Source organism: Nerophis ophidion, linkage group LG04, assembly GCF_033978795.1.
Source record: "Nerophis ophidion isolate RoL-2023_Sa linkage group LG04, RoL_Noph_v1.0, whole genome shotgun sequence".
Classification (NCBI taxonomy): domain Eukaryota; kingdom Metazoa; phylum Chordata; class Actinopteri; order Syngnathiformes; family Syngnathidae; genus Nerophis; species Nerophis ophidion.
Genome location: NC_084614.1, coordinates 51,810,794 through 51,832,089, shown reverse-complemented (window position 1 = coordinate 51,832,089; position 21,296 = coordinate 51,810,794). Strand labels below are relative to the sequence as shown.

The 21,296-nt window shown below is 43.3% G+C and overlaps 1 protein-coding gene across 2 annotated transcripts in view; it reads right to left on the bottom strand.

Annotated features, from left to right (window-relative positions):
* p2rx1 (purinergic receptor P2X, ligand-gated ion channel, 1) overlaps positions 1-21,296 on the bottom strand; it is a 65,220-nt gene that overhangs the window by 30,347 nt on the left and 13,577 nt on the right. For both annotated transcript variants that reach the window (XR_009806519.1, XM_061898269.1), the window contains exons 2-4: positions 11,969-12,113; positions 10,544-10,615; positions 863-932 (exon numbers count right to left, since the gene is read on the bottom strand). Coding sequence is in view for 1 of the 2 variants with exons in the window: in XM_061898269.1 (XP_061754253.1) it covers positions 863-932; positions 10,544-10,615; positions 11,969-12,113 (287 nt within the window). In the remaining variant the exon portion in view is untranslated. The remainder of the gene's footprint in view (positions 1-862; positions 933-10,543; positions 10,616-11,968; positions 12,114-21,296) is intronic.

The window sequence follows — 21,296 nt, the reverse complement described above, 5'->3', positions numbered from 1 at the left end:
CAAGGGTTGAAATTGGGGGTTAAATCACCAAAAAGGATTCCCGAGCGTGGCCACCGCTGCTGCTCGCTGCTGCTCAGTGCTCCTCTCACCTCCCAGGGGGTGATCAAGGGTGATGGGTCAAATGCAGAGAATAATTTTGCCACGCCTAGTGTGTGTGTGACAATCATTGGTACTTTAACTTTTAACTTTAATGGCTATGCTGATTTTTGTTTTAATGTTTCAGTAAGACATGCACCTGGGGATAGGTTGATTGGCAACACTAAATTGGCCCTAGTGTGTGAATGTGAGTGTGAATGTTGTCTGTCCATCTGTGTTGGCCCTGCGATGAGGTGGCGACTTGTCCAGGGTGTACCCTGCCTTCCGCCCGATTGTAGCTGAGATAGGCGCCAGCGCCCTCCGCGACTCCGAAAGGGAATAAGCGGTAGAAAATGGATGGAAAATGGATGTTTCAGTAATATCAACAGTAATGTAATATAAAGTAATATTTTACATATTGTGGACATATTATTTGTCTTAATACTTCAGTAATACTAACAGTAATTGTAATGTCATGTAATATTCACTTAATGTGGACATGTTCACCAGCTGAACGCAGGTTTGCGTGCACATTGAAGTGAAACAAGACAAGACAGACGCAAACATGGTTTGCTGGCAAGGACATAAAATGTTCAAGTATTCTGAGTCATTGTGTTTGTTTTTTTATGAAGAGCCAAAGCCCATTTCACAAACATCATCAATGTGTGAGAAGTGTGATCAGGTTTTGGACTGAATCCAAGTCAAATAAACTAAAGATCAACTTTATTTCTGCATGTAAACATACTGTAAGACAATTATAAATCCATAGCACACAGTCAGGATTTACCGTGTCCTGTACGTTTGTACTCCCCTCCCTGACAATCCACATCTTTTCTGCAGCTGTGCTTTCCTGGAAGCTGTTGGAACAAAAACACTGCTCACACTTTGCATACTAATAATCATTGTATAGGACTAATAGAAATACATAATAATCATGTTATAGGATCAATAGAAATATACAGTGAATATTGCATAGGACCAATAGAATAATCATTGTGAAGGACCATTATGAATACATAACTAGATGAGGCAATTCATGAAGGAATTACGTGTGAATGCTCCAATGCTGAAGTTGAACTGAAATGCTGATAGAATGTAGTATGAATCTAATAATTTGAATGTTGAAATTGTTTTAATGTTGAAGAGCTGACGCTGAACTGAAATGCTAATGGCTGTAAGGTGAGTGTAGAAATGGTTTGAATGTTGAAATTGTTGAAATGCTGAAATGGTTTGATTGTTGAAGCTGTTTGAATGTTGAAAAGCTGAACTGAAATACAAGTGAAAATGTAGAAATTATTTGAAATTTGAAAAAGAATGTTAAAATGGTTTGAGAGGTGAAGAGCAGAAGCTGTACTGAAACGTAGTATGAATCTTGGTATAGGTAGGAGAGTTAAAATGCTTCAAGAACTTACAAAGAAACATAATTTATATATTTTAGTTGTAAATATATCACATTAGTTAAAATACTGGCATAAAAACCCAGCATGCTAACAAGGTAACCGCCAAGTAACAAAATAAATGATTATTAGGTTTACAATGAACAATATTAGCAAAAATGTTCCAAAAAAAAAAGTTTTACTTGCTGACATGAACATGCTAACAGATACAGCTAACATGCTTATAAGATGGAGGCAAGTAACAAAATACATGTTTATTAGGTAAAAAAAAAAATTAAACTAGGTAAAAATGCTAGCATAAAACATTAACATGCTAACATTAGTATGGTATCAGTGAAACAGCTAGCATACTTTTAAGATGGCACCAAGTAACGGAATCCATGGTTATTAGGTTAAAAAGTATGAAAATAGCTAAAATGCTATCCTAAAATGTTAGCATGCTAACATTAGCATTGTACATGGGAACAGCTGGCATACCTTTAAGATAGCCCCAAGTAATGGAATCAATGATTATTAGGTTTAACATTTACATAATGAGCTGAAGTGCTAAAAAAAGGTTGGAAATGAGGTTCTTTAGAAACAAAAAAGCAATTCCTGGAAATCTGTTGAGCATGGAAAAATAGTAGTTTGAATGTCCAGAATGAGTTGAATGTGTTGAAGTTGTAATGGTTTGAAACGGTTGAAAAATGTGCGAATAGTGGAAATTTGAAAAATAGACAACTCAATTTGAATGGGGAAAATGTCCTTAAGAACGGGGAATTCTGGGGAAATCCGCTTTTTTTTTAATTGTTAAAAAACAGCACACAATTCTTGAACAGGCTTAATAATTTGAATTTGAAACGGTTTGAATTAGACGAAAAATGTGGGAGTTGTGGAACTTTGAATAAAGTCTCATTCTTTTTAATGGGAATTTCATAAAAATTGGAGAATTTAGGAAAATGAGCAATTTTTTTCTGAAAATGGTAAAAAACTTTGATGGTCGGTGTTGAAATTTTTCTTAATGGTCGAGAAATGTTGAAGTTGTACCATTTTTAATTGAGAAATGATAATACGGAATTTCGGGAATTTCGAAAAAACTGGGAATTTTTCCATTTCAAAAAACAACTTTGTTTTTTGTCCTGATTAAGAGGAATATTTTGACAGTGGAATGGTTGAAAAGGGTTGAAAGATTTGGAAGGAGTATTCGACAGAAAGTAGTGTGAAAATAGGGTTCGGAAAACTGGGAATTCTTGGAATTCCTGGAATTTTTTTGAACTTGAAAAAGTGATAGTTTGTATGTCCAGAACAAGTGGAATATGTTAAAGGTGTAACAGTTTGAATTGGTTGAAAAATTTGGAAATGGTTGAAGTTTGAAAAATGGCCAATTCATTTTGAATAGGAAAAATATACCGGAAAAGCGGGAATTGTGGGAAATTTGGGACTTTTTGGAATTTGTCGATGGAAAAACCCGCGATAGTTGGTAGTTTGAAGTTGGAACGGCTTTAATCGGATGAAAACTGTGGAAGGTAGCGAGCGCCAAAATCTGGAGAAGAATAATAACAATAAAAAGATTAATTTTGGTGAAGAAAAACATGTGTGAATACTTTGGAGCATTCACACAATTATCCATCCATCCATCCATCTTCTTCCGCTTATCCGAGGCCGGGTCGCCGGGGCAGAAGCCTAAGCAGGGAAGCCCATTTTTACTGTTATGATGCCATCAGCAGGTCGATCGATCGTGATATCTACACAAGTGTAAGCTAAATCTAATATACCCGCTGCCTGAGGGCACATCACTTGATAAAACTCCACTGCTGGGGCTTTGCCTGTCCACAACTGATTACTACAAGTAAGACAAACACTTATATTTGTGGTTTTTGTAACGATATGTTTATGAAATTATTTAAGACTTTATCGTGTCTGAAATTTGAAAAAGTCAGCTATTTCTATGGTATTGACGTGATTTTAATGGACTCTTGTTGTTAGACTTAGACTTGGACAAACTTTAATGATCCACAAGGGAAATTGTTCAACACAGTGGCTCAGTTACAATGATGGAAAGTGTAAGGATGGAAAGGACAATGCAGGTATAAATAGACTAGATATAGCAATGTAAAATATTACATATCTGCGAATATGTACAATATATACATAATTTGTGTACGGTATATTATATATACAGATATAATATGTCAAAAGCATATATACAATATATACCAATTACTATGTACAATATTACAGTCTATGTGTCAGCCCCAGCATAAAAAAGAGAGTAAATCCAGCAGAAAATAGAATATAGACATTAAAAACAAAGAGAAGTAGCTGACATAGAAGGTGTCAGGTAATAGACGGATATCATCTATTGCTGTATGGGGAGTGATTTTACAGCTGGATGGAGTGTGGAATGAAGGGGTTCTTGAATCGCACAGTGCGGGAAGGAAGTTGAAGGAGCTTGTTGGAGTATGAACTCCGCTGTCCCTCAATTGTTTGGTGGAGTGGGTGGGCAGGATTGTCCATGATGGCCAGCAGTTTGTCCAGTGTCCTCCTGTCCCTCACTGACACAAACGCCTCCAACTGCAAGCCAATAGTTTGGCCGGCTTTCCGGATCAGTTTATCAATCCGGTTTGAGTCCCTTTTGCTGGTGCTGCTCCCCAAACAAACCACTGCGAAGTGCAGTGCACTGGCCACAACAGACTGATTAAAGATCTCCAACAGCTTGCTGCACACATTAAAGGACCTAAGCTTCCTCAGGAAAAAGAGTCTGCTCATTCCCTTCTTGTAAACAGCATTGCAGTTGTCCTTCCAGTCCAACCTGCTGTTCAAATGAACTCCCAGGTACTTATACTGCCCCACCACTGCCACCTCCCGGGCCTGGATCTTGATGGGCTCCACCGGGGTCATCTCTTTCTGAAGTCAATGACCAGCTCCTTGGTCTTGTCCACGTTAAGGACCAGACCACAAAGTCAGCGATCAGTGTCCTGTACTCCAATTCCTGTCCCTCTCCAATACACCTGCCCACAGCAGAGTCGTCAGAGTATTTCTGCAGGTGGCAGAACCTGTAACTGTACTGGAAGTCTGAGGTGCACAGGGTAAACAGGAAAGGAGACAGGACAGTCCCCTGCGGAGCACCTACACCACTGACCACAGTATCTGACAGGGAGCACCCTAGTCGCACAAACTGGGGCCTGTCAGACAAGTAATCAGTGATCCAGGAGACCATAGATGAACTGATACCCATCCTGGGCAACTTATCACTCATCCGAATTGGCTAAATGTTGTTAAAGGCACTGGAGAAATTAAAGAACATGATCCTCACACTGCCCTTCCCACCATCCAGGGGAGCGTGAGCACGATGCAGCAGGTAGATAACAGCATCATCAACTCCTACATGGGGCTAATATGCAAACTGTAGAGGATCCAGGGAAGGAGCCACCAGGGGTCTCAGCTGATCCAGTACAAGATGTACTAAAACCTTGCTATTGTTTAAAAGCTACATACAATATTAATTGTTCTTTATTCATGCACATAATTCAAATTCTTTATTTTAATGTATTATTGGTTGCCAAAAAGTGATTCAACATAATATTTTGACATTGATCATCTCATCTGTGCACCTGCAATTATTTATTTACGTGTATCTACAATATTTGGGCCAGTACTAATTAGATTGTCTGCTAAACTCCAATGGAAAAAGACAGCAACATTACGATTTGGTTTAAAGAAATGTAAGAGAATGTAGGATACATTTTTATATAATCTTGGAATGTTCATAATAACACTGACATGAAAGCTGATTAAAGCAACCTGTTTTTGTCCACCACTGTATCGATCTGAGATTGTGAAGGTGTACCTACTGTTGTGACCGGTGAATCTACATCATGTTTATGAAGTTTATTTTTGACTGTGACTGCAAAAAATAATGGTGAAGTTTGTCTTCAAAATATATACATATAACATTGTGCATTTTCAAAAGATAAATTATGATACTTTTAGAGATCGTGGAGAATGGTTTTAATACATATACAATGCATATTATCTAGACCACAAAAAAGTGCTTCAAATGTAGATTAAAATAAAAAAGTCCACTTTAACTACTGTTTATTTAACAGCATAAAATGTGAATACAGCGACTTCCTGCCCAGTGCAGAGTAGCATGGCAATATTAAATGTAATCGTTCACACATGTATTATTACTTTTTGTATTATTTATTTGAAATTGTTAGTAACCCAAAGAAACAGTGTAAACTTTCTTGTCCTCGTATTATGCAGCATTTAACAAAACTACAGTGAAGTGAAGTGAACTTCATTTATATAGAGCTTTTTTGTAGTGACTCTGAGCACTTTACCCTGGTTTAAATGTTCACGTTACATTTAAACCAGTGTAGTGGCACTGGGAGCAGGTGGGTAAAGTGTCTTGCCCAAAAATGGCGGAGGAGGAGATCGAACCACGCCGCCCTACAGTGTATACTAGGGGTGCTCACACTTTTTCTGCAGGCGAGCTACTTTTCAATTAACCAAGTCGAGGAGATCTACCTCATTCATATTTTTAATTTATATTTATTTATGAAAGAGACATTTTTGTTAAGAAGTTAAAGGTGTTTAATGACAATACAAGCATGTTTAACACATATAGATTCCTTTCTTTCATGAAGACAAGAATATAAGTTGGTGTATTTGATTGTGATGACTTGGATTGATTGGAATCAAACAGTGGTGCTGATAACGTCCGCATTTTCAAATGGAGGAGAAAAAAAAAAAAAGTCTCCTCTCTGAGCTGCTACCTTACCGTGGTAGAGGAGTTTGCGTGTCCCAATTATCCCAGGAGCTATGTTGTCTGGGGGGCTTTCATGTCCCCTGGTAGGGTCTCCCAAGACAAACAGGTCCTAGGTGAGTGATCAGACAAAGAGCAGCTCAAAGACTTCTATGGAATTACAACAAAATGAACTCAGATTTCCCTTGCCCGGCCGGGCACAGCCCCAAGAGGCAACGTGGGTCATCCCTCCAATGGGCTCACCACTCATAGGAGGGGCCATAGAGGTCGGGTGCATTGTGAGCTGGGCGGCAGCCAAAGGCAGGGCACTTGGCGGTCCGATCCTCGGCTACAGAAGCTAGCTCTTGGGACGTGGAACGTCACCTCACTGGGTGGGAAGGAGCCTGAGCTAGTGCGCGACGTAGAGACGTTCCGGCTGATTATAGTCGGACTCACCTCGACGCACAGCAAGGGCTCTGGAACCAGTTCTCTCGAGAGGGACTGGACTCTCCCACTCTGGCGTTGCCGGCAGTGAGAGGCGACGGGCTGGGGTGGCAATTCTCGTTGCCCCCCGGCTCAAGGCCTGCACGTTGGAGTTCAACCCAGTGGACGAGAGTGTAGCTTCCCTCCGCCTTCGGGTGGGGGGACGGGTCCTGACTGTTGTTTGTGCTTACGCACCAAACAGCAGTTCAGAGTACCCACCCTTTTGGGTACACTCGAGGGAGTACTGGAAAGTGCCCCCCCGGGTGATTCCCTTGTCCTACTGGGGGACTTCAACGCTCATGTTGGCAACGACAGTGAAACTTGGAGAGGCGTGATTGGGAAGAATGGTCGCCCGGATCTAAACCCGAGTGGTGTTTTGTTATTGGACTTTTGTGCTCGTCACGGATTGTCCATAACAAACACCATGTTCAAACATAAGGGTGTCCATATGTGCACTTGGCACCAGGACACCCTAGTTCCATGATCGACTTTGCAGTTGTGTCTCATGTTTTGGACACTCGGGTGAAGAGAGGGGCAGAGCTTTCTACCGATCACCACCTGGTGGTGAGTTGGCTGCGATGGTGGGGGAGGATGCCGGACAGACCTGGCAGGCCCAAGCGCATTGTGAGGGTCTGCTGAGAACGTCTGGCAGAGTCTCCTGTCAGAGAGAGTTTCAATTCACACCTCCGGGAGAACTTTGAACATGTCACGAGGGAGGTGCGGGACATTGAGTCCAAGTGGACCATGTTCCGAACCTCTATTGTCGAGGCGGCTGATTGGAGCTGTGGCCGCAAGGTTGTTGGTGCCTGTCATGGCGGTAATCCCAGAACCCGTTGGTGGACACCAGCAGTGAGGGATGCCGTCAAACTGAAGAAGGAGTCCTATCGGGTTCTTTTGGCTCATAGGACTCCGGAGGTAGTGGACGGGTACCGACAGGCCAAGCGGTGTAAAGGTTTCAGCGGTCGCTGAGGCAAAAACTCGGACATGGGAAGAGTTCGGGGAAGCCATGGAAAACGACTTCCGGACGGCTTCGAAGCGATTCTGGACCACCATACGCCGCCTCAGGAAGGGGAAGCAGTGCACTATCAACACCGTGTATGGTGCGGATGTTGTTCTGCTGACTTCGACTGCGGATGTTGTGGATCGGTGGAAGGAATACTTCGAAGACCTCCTCAATCCCACCAACACGTCTTCCTTTGAGGAAGCGGTGCCTGGGGAATCTGGGGTGGGCTCTCCTATTTCTGGGGATGAGGTTGCTGAGGTAGTCAAAAAGCTCCTCTGCGGCAAGGCCCCGGGGGTGGATGAGACCCGCCCGGAGTTCCTTAAGGCTCTGGATGCTGTGGGGCTGTCTTGGTTGACAAGACTCTGCAGCATCGCATGGAAATCGGGGGCGGTACCTCTGGATTGGCAGACCGGGGTGGTGGTCCCTCTCTTTAAGAAGGGGGACCGGAGGGTGTGTTCCCACTCTCTTGGGATCACACTCCTCAGCCTTCCCGGTAAGGTTTATTCAGGTGTACTGGAGAGGAGGCTACGCCGGATAGTCGAACCTCGGATCCAGGAAGAACAGTGTGGTTTTCGTCCTGGTCATGGAACTGTGGACCAGCTCTATACTCTCGGCAGGGTTCTTGAGGGTGCATGGGAGTTTGCCCAACCAGTCTACATGTGCTTTGTGGACTTGGAGAAGGCATTTGACCGTGTCCCTCGGGAAGTCCTGTGGGGAGTGCTCAAAGAGTATGGTGTACCGGACTGTCTTATTGTGGCGGTCCGCTCCCTGTATGATCAGTGTCAGAGCTTGGTCCGCATTGCTGGCAGTAAGTCGGACACGTTTCCAGTGAGGGTTGGACTCCGCCAAGGCTGTCCTTTGTCACCGATTCTGTTCATAACTTTTATGGACAGAATTTCTAGGCGCAGCCAAGGCGTTGAGGGGTCCCGGTTTGGTGGCCGCGGGATTGGGTTCCTGCTTTTTGCAGATGATGTGGTCCTGATGGCTTCATCTGGCCGGGATTTTCCGCTTTCACTGGATCGGTTCGCAGCCGAGTGTGAAGCGACCGGAATGAGAATCAGCACCTCCAAGTCCGAGTCCATGATTCTCTTCCGGAAAAGGGTGGAGTGCCATCTCCGGGTTGGGGAGGAGACCCTGTCCCAAGTGGAGGAGTTCAAGTACCTAGGAGTCTTGTTCACGAGTGGGGGAAGAGTGGATCGTGAGATTGACAGGCGGATCGGTGCGGCGTCTTCAATAATGCGAACGTTGTATCGATCCGTTGTGGGGAAAAAGGAGCTGAGCCGGAAGGCAAAGCTCTCAATTTACAGATCAATCTACGTTCCCATCCTCACCTATGGTCATGAGCTTTGGGTCATGACCGAAAGGATAAGATCACGGGTACATGCGGCCGAAATGAGTTTCCTCCGCCGTGTGGCGGGGCTCTCCCTTAGAGATAGGGTGAGAAGCTCTGCCATCCGGGAGGAACTCAAAGTAAAGCTGCTGCTCCTCCACATCGAAAGGAGCCAGATGAGGTGGCTCGGGCATCTGGTCAGGATGCCACCCGAACGCCACCCTAGGGAGGTGTTTAGGGCACGTCCAGCCGGTAGGAGGCCACGGGGAAGACCCAGGACACGTTGGGAAGACTATGTCTCCCGGCTGGCCTGGGAACGCCTCGGGATCCCCCGGGAAGAGCTAGACGAAGTGGCTGGTGAGAGGGAAGTTTGGGCTTCCCTGCTTAGGCTGCTGCCCCCGTGACCCGACCTCGGATAAGCGGAAGATGATGGATGGATGGATGGATGGATGGAGAAAAAAAGTCTTCCTTTCTGTCCAATACCACATGAAAGTAGTTGGATTTGGCATCTCATTTGTCCAACTTGCATAATCGTTTATAAACACTTTGTTATGAGAGTAGCGTATGTGTGTGGCCCTTTAATGTCTGGCAGCAGTTGAGTGATGTCAGTGAGTGTGTGGGTGGGCGAGCGAGGAGAGGTAGCGGTCGCTGATGGCGGGGGAGAAATACATTGGCATCAAACGCCGTAGTTTGCTAGCTTGTGCACGCTTGCTTTCTGAGACTCTTATTTTGTTAGCACAGGCAGGATGAAGCAGGTCTTTTATGGTGAAGACAGGAACTGTGCAGTCGGTCTTTAGAGTTTTGACAGTAGGTACTGAGTTTGTTGAAATAAAAAGTCCTTCTCTCCGTCCGTCCTGTTAGTGATGTTTTTCTTAAATATGAGCTCGCAGCAGCCAGCGTCATCTCACAAAATCCTCGGGTGCCGAGAATGTCAAAAAACTGACGAAAGTGAAGTCTTGGTGAAGATTGATGATTGCTCATTTTTATGTCTATTTTTTAATGCCTGGCTTGAGATCGATTGACACACCCTCCGAGATCGACCGGTAGCTCGCGATCGACGTAATGCCCACCCCTGGTGTATACTATACGTTACAGCACGCCACACATAAAACACCTTCTTCTCTCTTGGACTCTAACTAGCAGGCAAACATCACTAGCCCTTATAGCCCAACCCCTAAATCATGGCTCATAAATATACACAATAATCTGTCCCTGTAATATATATAAAAAAAATAAAAATGAAAAATCCCCAAAAAAGTGTACACATATAGGGGAAAACCTGTCAACAAAAAAAATCTAAGAAATGCTTTGTTAACGTTTTGGTTATGTTGACAAACAACATAATTTGGGTGCGTTGACATACATTAAGAGGGTTCCACTGTAGTATAATTAGTTACTCAAAAACAGTCTTCGACAAGTTCAAATTGTACCTAAGAGGAAGACTGCAGTAGTATATAGCAGAAAAAGAGTAAATATATTAAAAAATGTTAATATAGTATTAAATATGGTAGAAGACGTTCACTTACCTCAGGACACGTTCCTATTTTCTGCTCTGCAGTCATGATGAAGTTGGTCATGACAACGAAGGAATAATCTCCCTTCAGCAATTCAAATACAAATGTTTGTTATTATGATGCAAGAAATACACACCAGACGGTTGTTATGGTGAAAACTCTTTGACTTCTCCCTGTCCTTTATCTGCTGTGTGTGACAGCGTAGCCTCAGGTATCCATGGGAACTAATAGGTGTTAGATACGCTGTAAATACATCTCTCCCGTCCAAAGGCAAAACCTATTAACTCACTTCTAGCTGATTTTGAGAAAACAAAGGAAAACCAATTTATCTTGATGCTGTCTTACAAAGATCTACAAAGTCATCAAACGTATAGATGTTTTCTTGAGCTTTCATTTTCTTGCCGATTGAGCCATGGATTGAATCTGCTCTCATGAACGTGTGCCCTTTCTCCAGATATTTTATCACAATCTCGGGTGGGCCCCATTCTGCGGTTGCACATTGTGCAAGAGCCGTGTACAGCGTCCAGTTTTTATTTTGACCTCCACAGTTATCTGCCCAAAAGAGTATGCAAGGGGAAGAATCAAGAACAATACATTTAATGAAGGTGCTTCCAACGTCCTGGGCCAATCTTCCAAATATCCCCTCGTGCCATAATATCACATAATCAGGTTGACCGTCGGCCCCCATTCGTGCAAATGTCTCATCAAAGACAATAAGGCGACTGACAAAGAAGCTCCGATTGGTCCCTTGAGATACTAAATTTTCTGTTGTATTTACGCGGTTATGTGGTAGTTGCTAGGTCCTGCCATGCGTGTAACAGCTTACTTACGGTACAAATTACAATATTGCATACACTAATGTAAAGCATATCACCTAGGAACTCCAAAATTATTATCAGCTCAGTTTTGACCAAAATTGAGTTACTGGGTTTTGCCTTCGGACGGGAGATCAAGTGTTGCAACTGTCTATTTTGCTATATATGGTTCATTTAACTTGCAAAAAGTTCAAGGAAGACTGTCACTTTGTCTTTATTTTCCTTCATCAATTAACAGGAACATTTCAATAAAGAAAATATAGCTGCCTGTAATATTTTCTTTTGATATAATGTCTGCTCGCTTATTTATAGGGGGTATACAGCTAGCAGAAGGACACCTTGATGTCAACCAATTTATGCTGGTCTCGTCCCACATGTTGTCACAATTGCATCTGGCATGGAGTCGAGCCAACAAACACAATTGCATCGTAAACTTTAAACTTTGTCACCATCAGGGCATATGGTTTTGATGTTTTTGGATCGACACAGCATACAATGTTCATCTATTCTGACAGTTTAATTTGAGGACTGAGGATAACGACACACATCATCTGTGATCCAAACAATAATGTGCACACAAACATAAATTCCTTCGTTGTTGGTCTCCATTATTATCACTAACCTGTGATGGGAAGACACAGTCAGCCACATCCCACACTCTCTCAACTCCAGATATGTTGGTGTAGCCCACGCCTTTCATTTTGGTAAAGACAGAGCTGACGCCTGTGTCTGTAGACTGGTAGCCTTTCTCGTAGATGAACTCCCACCTGAACAGGATGCAAGACAAAACGGATCAGGCCTGCCATCATGTCAAGCTACGCACCAAGCCAACAGACGGGTACATGTACTTGTGGACTACTAGCTCGCCTACCTGCACCTTGCAAACATTTGATTCATTGTTGTTACATCATGTCTTCTACTTTGAATGTATATCAAATAGAAATATTAAACTTGAACACCTTAGAGAATTCTACGACAACTTTTTTGTGGCATGGCAGGAACGAAAGTTGCATGTCAACAAACGAAAAATTACAAGTCAAGTTTTACGGTATAGCAGGCTTGACCTCAGTATGCAAAGTGCATGTAAAAATATATTGTAATTGGCAAAAATAGGTAGCGAGAAAATAAAAGGAGGTGACAATGACCCTGCGCTGGATAATGAACTCTCCTGATTGGCGATCAGGGACAGGTAAGGAAACAATCACTCTAAACAAAGGTGAAGTTTTCAATCAAGAAACAGGAAGTCAAACAATGAAAACTAAGAATGCGGGGAAGAATCGACAGGCTTTGCCAAGAGCGACCGGGTGGACGCATGCGGGCTGGGAAGGAACCCCCTGGATGACACAGCAAACCCCGCAGCCTACGAGAGCGAACCCCAAGAAACCCACAACACGCAGGGGCAGAAGAAACTCTGCCTCCCAAGTAAGTGCCGTGTATTGTGGGGACATCAACTGCCTTGGGCTGTGGGCTTGCGGGCTCGTGTGTCAATACGCTGGCTGTGGGGTTCTGTGGACAGGGGGCGATTTGGACCCAGGGACCTGCGGTGACCCCCGGAAGTGACCAAGAGGCGGAGCGGGATGTGTACGGCCACGTAAGTCCTGCGAGTGCCCGGAGAATGGCGAGGACAGTGGGCCTACCCAATACTTTGACGCGGAACTACAGCAAAGGCAGGGGAAACCCTGCCTTGTGTAAGTGTGACGTCAGCCTGGATAGCGTTTCCGTGGTTTTAGATGATTTTATGCCCGTGGCCTGCCTACGTTTTAATTTTCAGTGCATGAGGACGCCGTGGAAGTGGGCTCAGCCAAGATACGTACCCACTACGCCTGTTGTGTCTGTACCCTCGCCCATCACATTGGTTACCAATTGGTATTTTAGTGTTGACAACTTGACTGTTTTTTATTGTATTGTAATAAATTGTGAAGGAGTAGAATCATCTTCCCTTATTTTGGACAGCTGCTCTCACTACATTGGGTTCTTAATATTTATATTGGTATTAAGCAACATTTTTATTGTTTTTTTTTAATATTTTACCACTCGGGTCCATCACACTATCATGAGGGATCATAGCATCAATAATTGTGAAGAGATGGACATTTTTTGTTAAATATAATGAGTTACGATGACAGTTCCACTAGGGAAACTAAAGTGTTCCCAGACCATTCTGTCCTCTGCCAGACGTATCGCTGGCAGAGCACTCCAGCACTCACTCTGGAGGAGTGCTCAGAGCAGTGAACCCCAGGAAGGCAGCTGGTCCAGACGGTGTACCCGGGAACATGCTCAAAGCATGCGCTGACCAGCTCTCCTACATTGTCACTGTGTTCTTCAACCTCTCCTTGGCACAGGCACTCATCCCACCCTGCCTTAAATCCGCCACACTTATCCCGGTACCCAAGAAAGCTGCCATAAACAACCTCAACGACTATCGCCCAGTAGCACTCACACTTGTCATCATGAAGTGCTTCGAGAGGCTGGTCCTCCCCCCCACCCTAGACCCACAACAGTTTGCCTACCGGGCAAACAGATCCACGGAGAAAGCCATAAGCGTCGTCCACTCTGCACTGAGCCACCTGAAACACCTGGGGAACTATGTCAGGATGCTTTTCATCGACTGTAGCGCCGCCTTCAATACCATCATACCACACATCCTGGTCACCAAACTGCTGGACTTAGGCCTCTCCACACCCACCTGTCTTTGGATTAAGGACTTCCTGACCAACCGACCCCAGATAGTGAAACTCGACCCCATCTCTCCACCTCCCGCACACTCAGCATCGGCTCTCCACAGGTCTATGTGCTGAGTCCTTTGCTGTATTTCCTCTGCATCCATGACTGTATTCAGCCCACCCGGAGAACACCATCATCAAATTCACCGATGACACAACGGTGGTTGGACCCATTACAGGGGGGGATGAGTCTGCATACAGAGATGAGGTCCTGAAAATTTTAGCGTGGTGTTCAGTGAATAACCTGGCACTGAACACAACTAAAACAAAGGAACTGATCTTTTGACTTCAGGAAAAACACTGCAGACCCCGCGAAGATTCAACTTCCTAAGGGTGCTGAGGAAGAACAGACTGGAGAGGCAGCTGATGGTGACCTTCTATCGCTCGGCTGTCAAAAGCTTGCTGAAGTACTGCATAACAGCGTGGTGCGCCAGTTGCACCGAAGCATTCAAAAAGGTGATTCAGAGGGCCATAAAGTCTGCACAAAAAAATCATCGGCTGCCGCCTCCCCTCCCTGAAGGATTTGCACAACTCCTGTTGCCTCAACAGAGCAAAAAACATCACCAAAGACAGTACACACCCTGGCTTCCACCTGTTCAACCTGCTACCATCGGGCAGGCGCTAAAGGTGCATCAGAGCCAGAACAAACAAGCTCAGAGACAGCTTCTTTCCCAGAGCTGTCACCATCTTGAACTCTAATTTATAATAAATAATTCACCCTTATACAATATCCTATCCTAATACCCTAGTGTGCAATATTACCCTTCGAGTGAAATACATCCGACACTAACTGATATCACTTCGGTACTCATGTCTTGTTCTGTATATTATACAGTATTTTGTATATTGTTTTGTATATTGTACAGGATTGCTTATTATTTTTAATGGATAGTAGTCTATTTCTTTTAATTCTTAGTTATATCTTTATTACTTCTTGTGTAATTTATTCTTATCCCATATTTGTTCCCACTACGGCACCTTAATTTGGAGTCCTTAATCTCGTTATATGCAAATATAATGACAAAGTCCATTCTACTCTACTCTATTCTACCAAGTGCAAGACATAATCTCACTGACAAGTCCTCGGTCTACCACATGGAACACCTCACTAGAAAGGATGATGTCTGCCACTTCAACTGGCTTTGCTTGATGAGAAGGAGAAAAGTTTCAACTGTGAGCCCCTCCTGTCCATTAGAGAAACAACTTTTGGCCGATTGTATTCGCAATTTGTCCTTTTGGTCACTACCCAAAGCTTGTGGGCATAATTGAGGGTAGCTGAATCTCTCTTTTCACCATCACAGTCAGATACAGCGATAGCAACACTGCAGACTATACTGGAATCTTTGTGTCGACCTGACACTCCAGCCTTCTTTCACTTGTGAACCAGGTACCAAAAGATACATAAACACCTACACCTGGGGCAAGAACTTTGTCAAGCGAAATAAGTGCTCGCTGCGAAATAAGTGCCCAAGCGTGTCGGGGCATATATTTAGCGCTTTAAGTGCGAAATATGTGCCCACCCTATTGTATACAGTGCAGTGACGTGCAGTCAGGGGCAGCAGGTGAGGCCTGCCATTATGGAAAAAAAAAATGTAAAAATAAAAATGATATTGTTATATGTATTTAGTGATTATACTATAAAGTTATTTCCCATTTAACTTTACCAGTTTTAAATATTTTTTTATTCAAAATAGCTTAATTTTCACATTTGCCGTTCAAATTCTGAGAATTACTTGCAGTGAGTCCCAGCCAGCTGAGCCTCCCCGTGGATTGCGCAATGACTCGGCTAACTGCTGGCTGCGGTCCAGTGAGACCGTATTGCTACATGAATTATACTATACATTTCCATAGTTTAGTTAGCTGAGGTATATAATGTACAGAATATTTTGTCAACAACTGTATGTGTGCAACGTATTTCTTGCGCTGAGCAATCAAAAAAAAAGGCTCCGAAGACGGACTATGTGAGGCTCCTGTTCTCGGGCCTCCTGGTGGTGGAGGGGCGCTAGTGATCCCAGAGATCATTCTTGCACTACTCGGCTAGGCCTGCATGGGGAGATCTGAAGCCGGTATGTTTTAAAGTTGTCGTTTGCCTGCATATCGTAAAAACAACCGTCCAACATTTTACAACTAATTGTAAACTTATAGGTGCCAACCCTCAGGGCCGAGTTGCGACGAAAGATGAGTTGAGTTGGTAAGTGAATTTGTTTGCTAATAGTAGCTACTAGCCGTGCCCATGTATTTTCTATGGGCGGTTAGCATCGGTTGAATTTATATTTATGTCGAGTCTTTATTTAGGGTACTTAAATATGGTGACTGAGTACTGTGGCGTTTTAAGGCCAGCTGCACTTTTTATGCGCCGAGTTGGTAGGTCTATCTGTTTGCTAATAGTAGCTACTAGCCGTGCCCATGTAGTTTCTATGGGCGGTTAGCATCGGGTTTTAGTCCTGTTTCCTCCAATGTTTCTGCTCCGATTGAATTTATATTTATTTTGAGTCTTTATTTTGGGTTCTTAAATATGGTGACTGAGTATTGTGGCAATTTAGGGCCATATGCATTTTTTATGCTACAGTTAAGACAATGAATGAACACGGCGCCGCTGGAGCGCGGTTACTTCTGTCATAGTGACAACACTGTGTACTGTCGTGTTTGTTATTTTGTACATACATGTGATTATTTAATATTTTTATGTTAGGAGTTTATCCCTAATAATGATAAAAATAAGTGTAATTTATTTATACTATACTATACTATACTATACTATACTACACTATACTATACTATACTATACTATACTAGCTAAAGTACCTGCTACATGAAGTTAAAGTAGCAATGATTGTCACACACAAACTACGTGTGGTGAAATTTGTCCTCTGCATTTGACCCATCCCCTTGTTCACCCCCTAGGAGGTGAGGGGAGCAGTGAGCTGCAGCGGCCGGGAATCATTTTTGGTGATTTAACCCCCAATTCCAACACTTGATGCTGAATGAGCAGGGAAGAATGCTGGTATGAGCTTTTAAACATAACCCGTTAACTGCTGCCAATCAAATGGTGAATAATATACTCAATTGGGTTCATATGTTTATAAATCTGCCGTGATGAAGTCAGTGCCTCACCAGCCATGAACCTCACCTCACGTCACTGATACAGTGTGTATGGGACGGCTTGCCAAATAATTGCCCCTGTTGCCTCAGTGAGAGTGCATATGAGGTATACTCATTAGTTAAACTTGGATTTGCTGATATTGTTAGCTAAAAGAAAAATCGTATCATACCACTGCTGCTGACACAGTCGTCCTCTTCCATGACGGTTGTCAGTCCACACAAACAAACAAATCTTCAGAGTCTCGCTAAATCACTACTAGGATGGTCTCTCTCTCGCTACACAATGACGCCGCCCTGCTAAAAAAACTGCCTTGCTGGTCACTGCGCACTGGACTGCACTTATTTTGCTGGGCAAAAATTTGGCGTCACACCTTACTTGCAAACAAAAGGGTGCAATCCATCCTTTTCTAACAGCAAACCATGGCCACATACCTATTTTGCGAATCAATACCTTATACGTTTTTAGTGCCAGAGTGATAATAGGAACTATGATGTCCAAGGTCTTTCACAGAAAATTGGGCCACTGATTCAGAATACCCAATTGAAAAAAAGTTAAAATGACACCGCATGAAATGCTGGGAGAGGGGTTTTGCAATCCAACCCTTGGCAGTGTTGATCTGTTCTCTGCTACTTTGTTTTCTAAGGAAATACAACATGACCTCGGCTATGGCACCATTGCAATGAAAGAGGAGTTTTGAACACTCAAAGACAGATGATTAATTGAAATAAATGATAATGGAATTTTCTGAATAGTCAGTCAATTAAATTTAATCCAATATTTATCGTCAGTTTGAACAATTTAAGTCGTGTACAGAAAGCGACTTGTACTTCTTGTCGAAGCCAAACCCTTCCACATTATCATTGCCATGTAAGTTTATACAGCATTTAAGAATCATATCAATAGATGGCGGCGCCCGTACGGGCTGCAACATTGCGGAGCTGCTGCTAAAGATGGAACATTTGGCAGAAATACCGGACAATTCCACAAACTTTATGGCTGGCTCGCATCGTGGTCACTCTGTGATCACGTACGACCGCCAGACACTTCTGGATGTGGACATATCGGGCCGTTTTGGACTGATAGACGCTTGCGTGCTAGACTTGCTAACTAGCATGGGAATACGTCGGCGGCTACATCCAGCGGCCTGTGAAGCAGGGGAGTCTAGTAGCAGCGGGGGCCGTCTACGGAGCAGACGCCAGCGGTGTGATCGGAAACGCGAATGTCGAGCGGGGCTAAAAACAAAGCAGAAGGCTAATCCCCACAGAACACCACTTCCCTCCACCCTGCAGACGGATTTAGATGAAAGATGCAAGACTACTGGTCTGGGTAAGGAGTCTGTTAAATTAGAACACGTTTTTTCTGCTTTGAGTGTTTCAGAGTTGGACATGTGTTCTACTGAGGTGGCTAACTATGATGCGTGCAGTTTATCAAAGCAACAAACAAACAATCGGAAAATCCCCGTTACTGAGGTGGCTAACCATGATGCGTGCAGTTTATCAAAACAACAATCAAACAATCGGAAAATTCCTGTCGTATCAATTCGTAGATATGGTCGTAACTATACTAAATGCACTGGGCATAATAAACACAACATTATTAATATTGCTACTACGGATAATTTGATCAAAAACTCCATTAAACAGCCCACAACCTATAATATAGGTTTTTTAAACATAAGATCATTTTCTCCCAAAACATTATTAGTTAATGATATTATCAGAGACAACAATCTTAACGTCATCGGTCTCAGCGAAACCTGGCTTAAACCAAACGACTTTTTTGCGCTAAATGAGGCATGTCCTCCTAACTTTACACATGCGCATATTGCCCGTCCGCTTAAAAGGGGTGGGGGGGTCGCACTAATATACAACGAAAACTTTAACCTTAGTCCTAACATAAATAATAAATATAAATCGTTTGAGGTGCTTACTATGAAGTCTGCCACACCGCTGCCTCTACACCTGGCTGTTATCTACCGCCCCCCAGGGCCCTATCCGGACTTTATCAATGAATTCTCAGAGTTCGTTGCTGATCTAGTGACACACGCCGATAATATAATCATAATGGGGGACTTTAATATCCATATGAATACCCCATCGGACCCACCGTGCGTAGCGCTCCAGACTATAATTGATAGCTGTGGTCTCACACAAATAATATATGAACCCACGCATCGCAACGGTAATACGATAGACCTAGTGCTTTTCAGGGGTATCACCGCTTCCAAAGTTACGATACTCCCGTATACTAAAGTATTGTCCGATCATTACCTTATAAAATTCGAGGTTCAGACGCATGTTCGTCAAACTAATAATAATAACTGCTATAGCAGCCGCAACATTAATACGGCCACAACGACAACTCTTGCTGACCTACTGCCCTCGGTAATGGCACCATTCCCAAAGTATGTGGGCTCTATTGATAACCTCACTAACAACTTTAACGACGCCCTGCGCGAAACCATTGATAACATAGCACCGCTAAAGTTAAAAAAGGCTCCAAAAAAGTGCACCCCGTGGTTTACAGAAGAAACTAGAGCTCAGAAATTATTATGTAGAAAGCTGGAACGCAAATGGCGCACGACTAAACTTGAGGTGCACCATCAAGCATTTAGTGATGGTTTAATAACTTATAAACGCATGCTTACCTTAGCTAAAGCTAATTATTACTCAAATCTCATCCACCGTAATAAAAACGATCCTAAATTTTTGTTTAGTACGGTAGCATCGCTAACCCAACAAGGGACTCCTTCCAGTAGCTCCACCCACTCAGCTGATGACTTTATGCAATTCTTTAGTAAGAAAATTGAAGTCATTAGAAAGGAGATTAAAGACAATGCGTCCCAGCTACAACGGGGTTCTATTAACACTGACACGATGGTATTTACGGCGGATACTGCCCTCCAAAATAGTTTCTCTCGTTTTGAGGAAATAACATTAGAGGAATTGTTACAACGTGTAAATGGAATAAAACAAACAACATGTTTACTTGACCCTCTTCCTGGGAAACTGATCAAGGAGCTCTTTGTATTATTAGGTCCATCAGTGCTAAATATTATAAACTTATCACTTTCCTCGGGCACTGCTCCCCTAGCATTCAAAAAAGCGGTTATTCATCCTCTTCTTAAAAGACCTAACCTCATGGTAAACTACCGACCGGTGTCTCACCTTCCCTTTATTTCAAAAATCCTCGAAAAAATTGTTGCGGAGCAGTTAAATGAACACTTAGCGTCTAACAATCTATGTGAAACCTTTCAATCCGGTTTCAGGGCAAATCACTCCACGGAGACAGCCCTCGCAAAAATGACTAATGATCTATTGCTAACGATGGATTCTGATGCGTCATCTATGTTGCTGCTCCTCGATCTTAGCGCTGCTTTCGATACTGTCGATCATAATATTTTATTAGAACGTATCAAAACACGAATTGGTATGTCAGACTTAGCCCTGTCTTGGTTTAACTCTTATCTTACTGATAGGATGCAGTGTATCTCCCATAACAATGTGACCTCGGACTACGTTAAGGTAACGTGTGGAGTTCCCCAGGGTTCGGTCCTTGGCCCTGCACTCTTCAGCATCTACATGCTGCCGCTAGGTGACATCATACGCAAATACGGTGTTAGCTTTCACTGTTATGCTGATGACACCCAACTCTACATGCCCCTAAAGCTGACCAACACGCCGGATTGTAGTCAGCTGGAGGCGTGTCTTAATGAAATTAAACAATGGATGTCCGCTAACTTTTTGCAACTCAACGCCAAAAAAACGGAAATGCTGATTATCGGTCCTGCTAGACACCGACCTCTATTTAATAATACAACTCTAACATTTGACAACCAAACAATTAAACAAGGCGACACGGTAAAGAATCTGGGTATTATCTTTGACCCAACTCTCTCCTTTGAGGCACACATTAAAAGCGTTACTAAAACGGCCTTCTTTCATCTCCGCAATATCGCTAAAATTCGCTCCATTCTGTCCACTAAAGACGCCGAGATCATTATCCATGCGTTTGTTACGTCTCGCCTCGATTACTGTAACGTATTATTTTCGGGTCTCCCCATGTCTAGCATTAAAAGATTACAGTTGGTACAAAATGCGGCTGCTAGACTTTTGACAAGAACA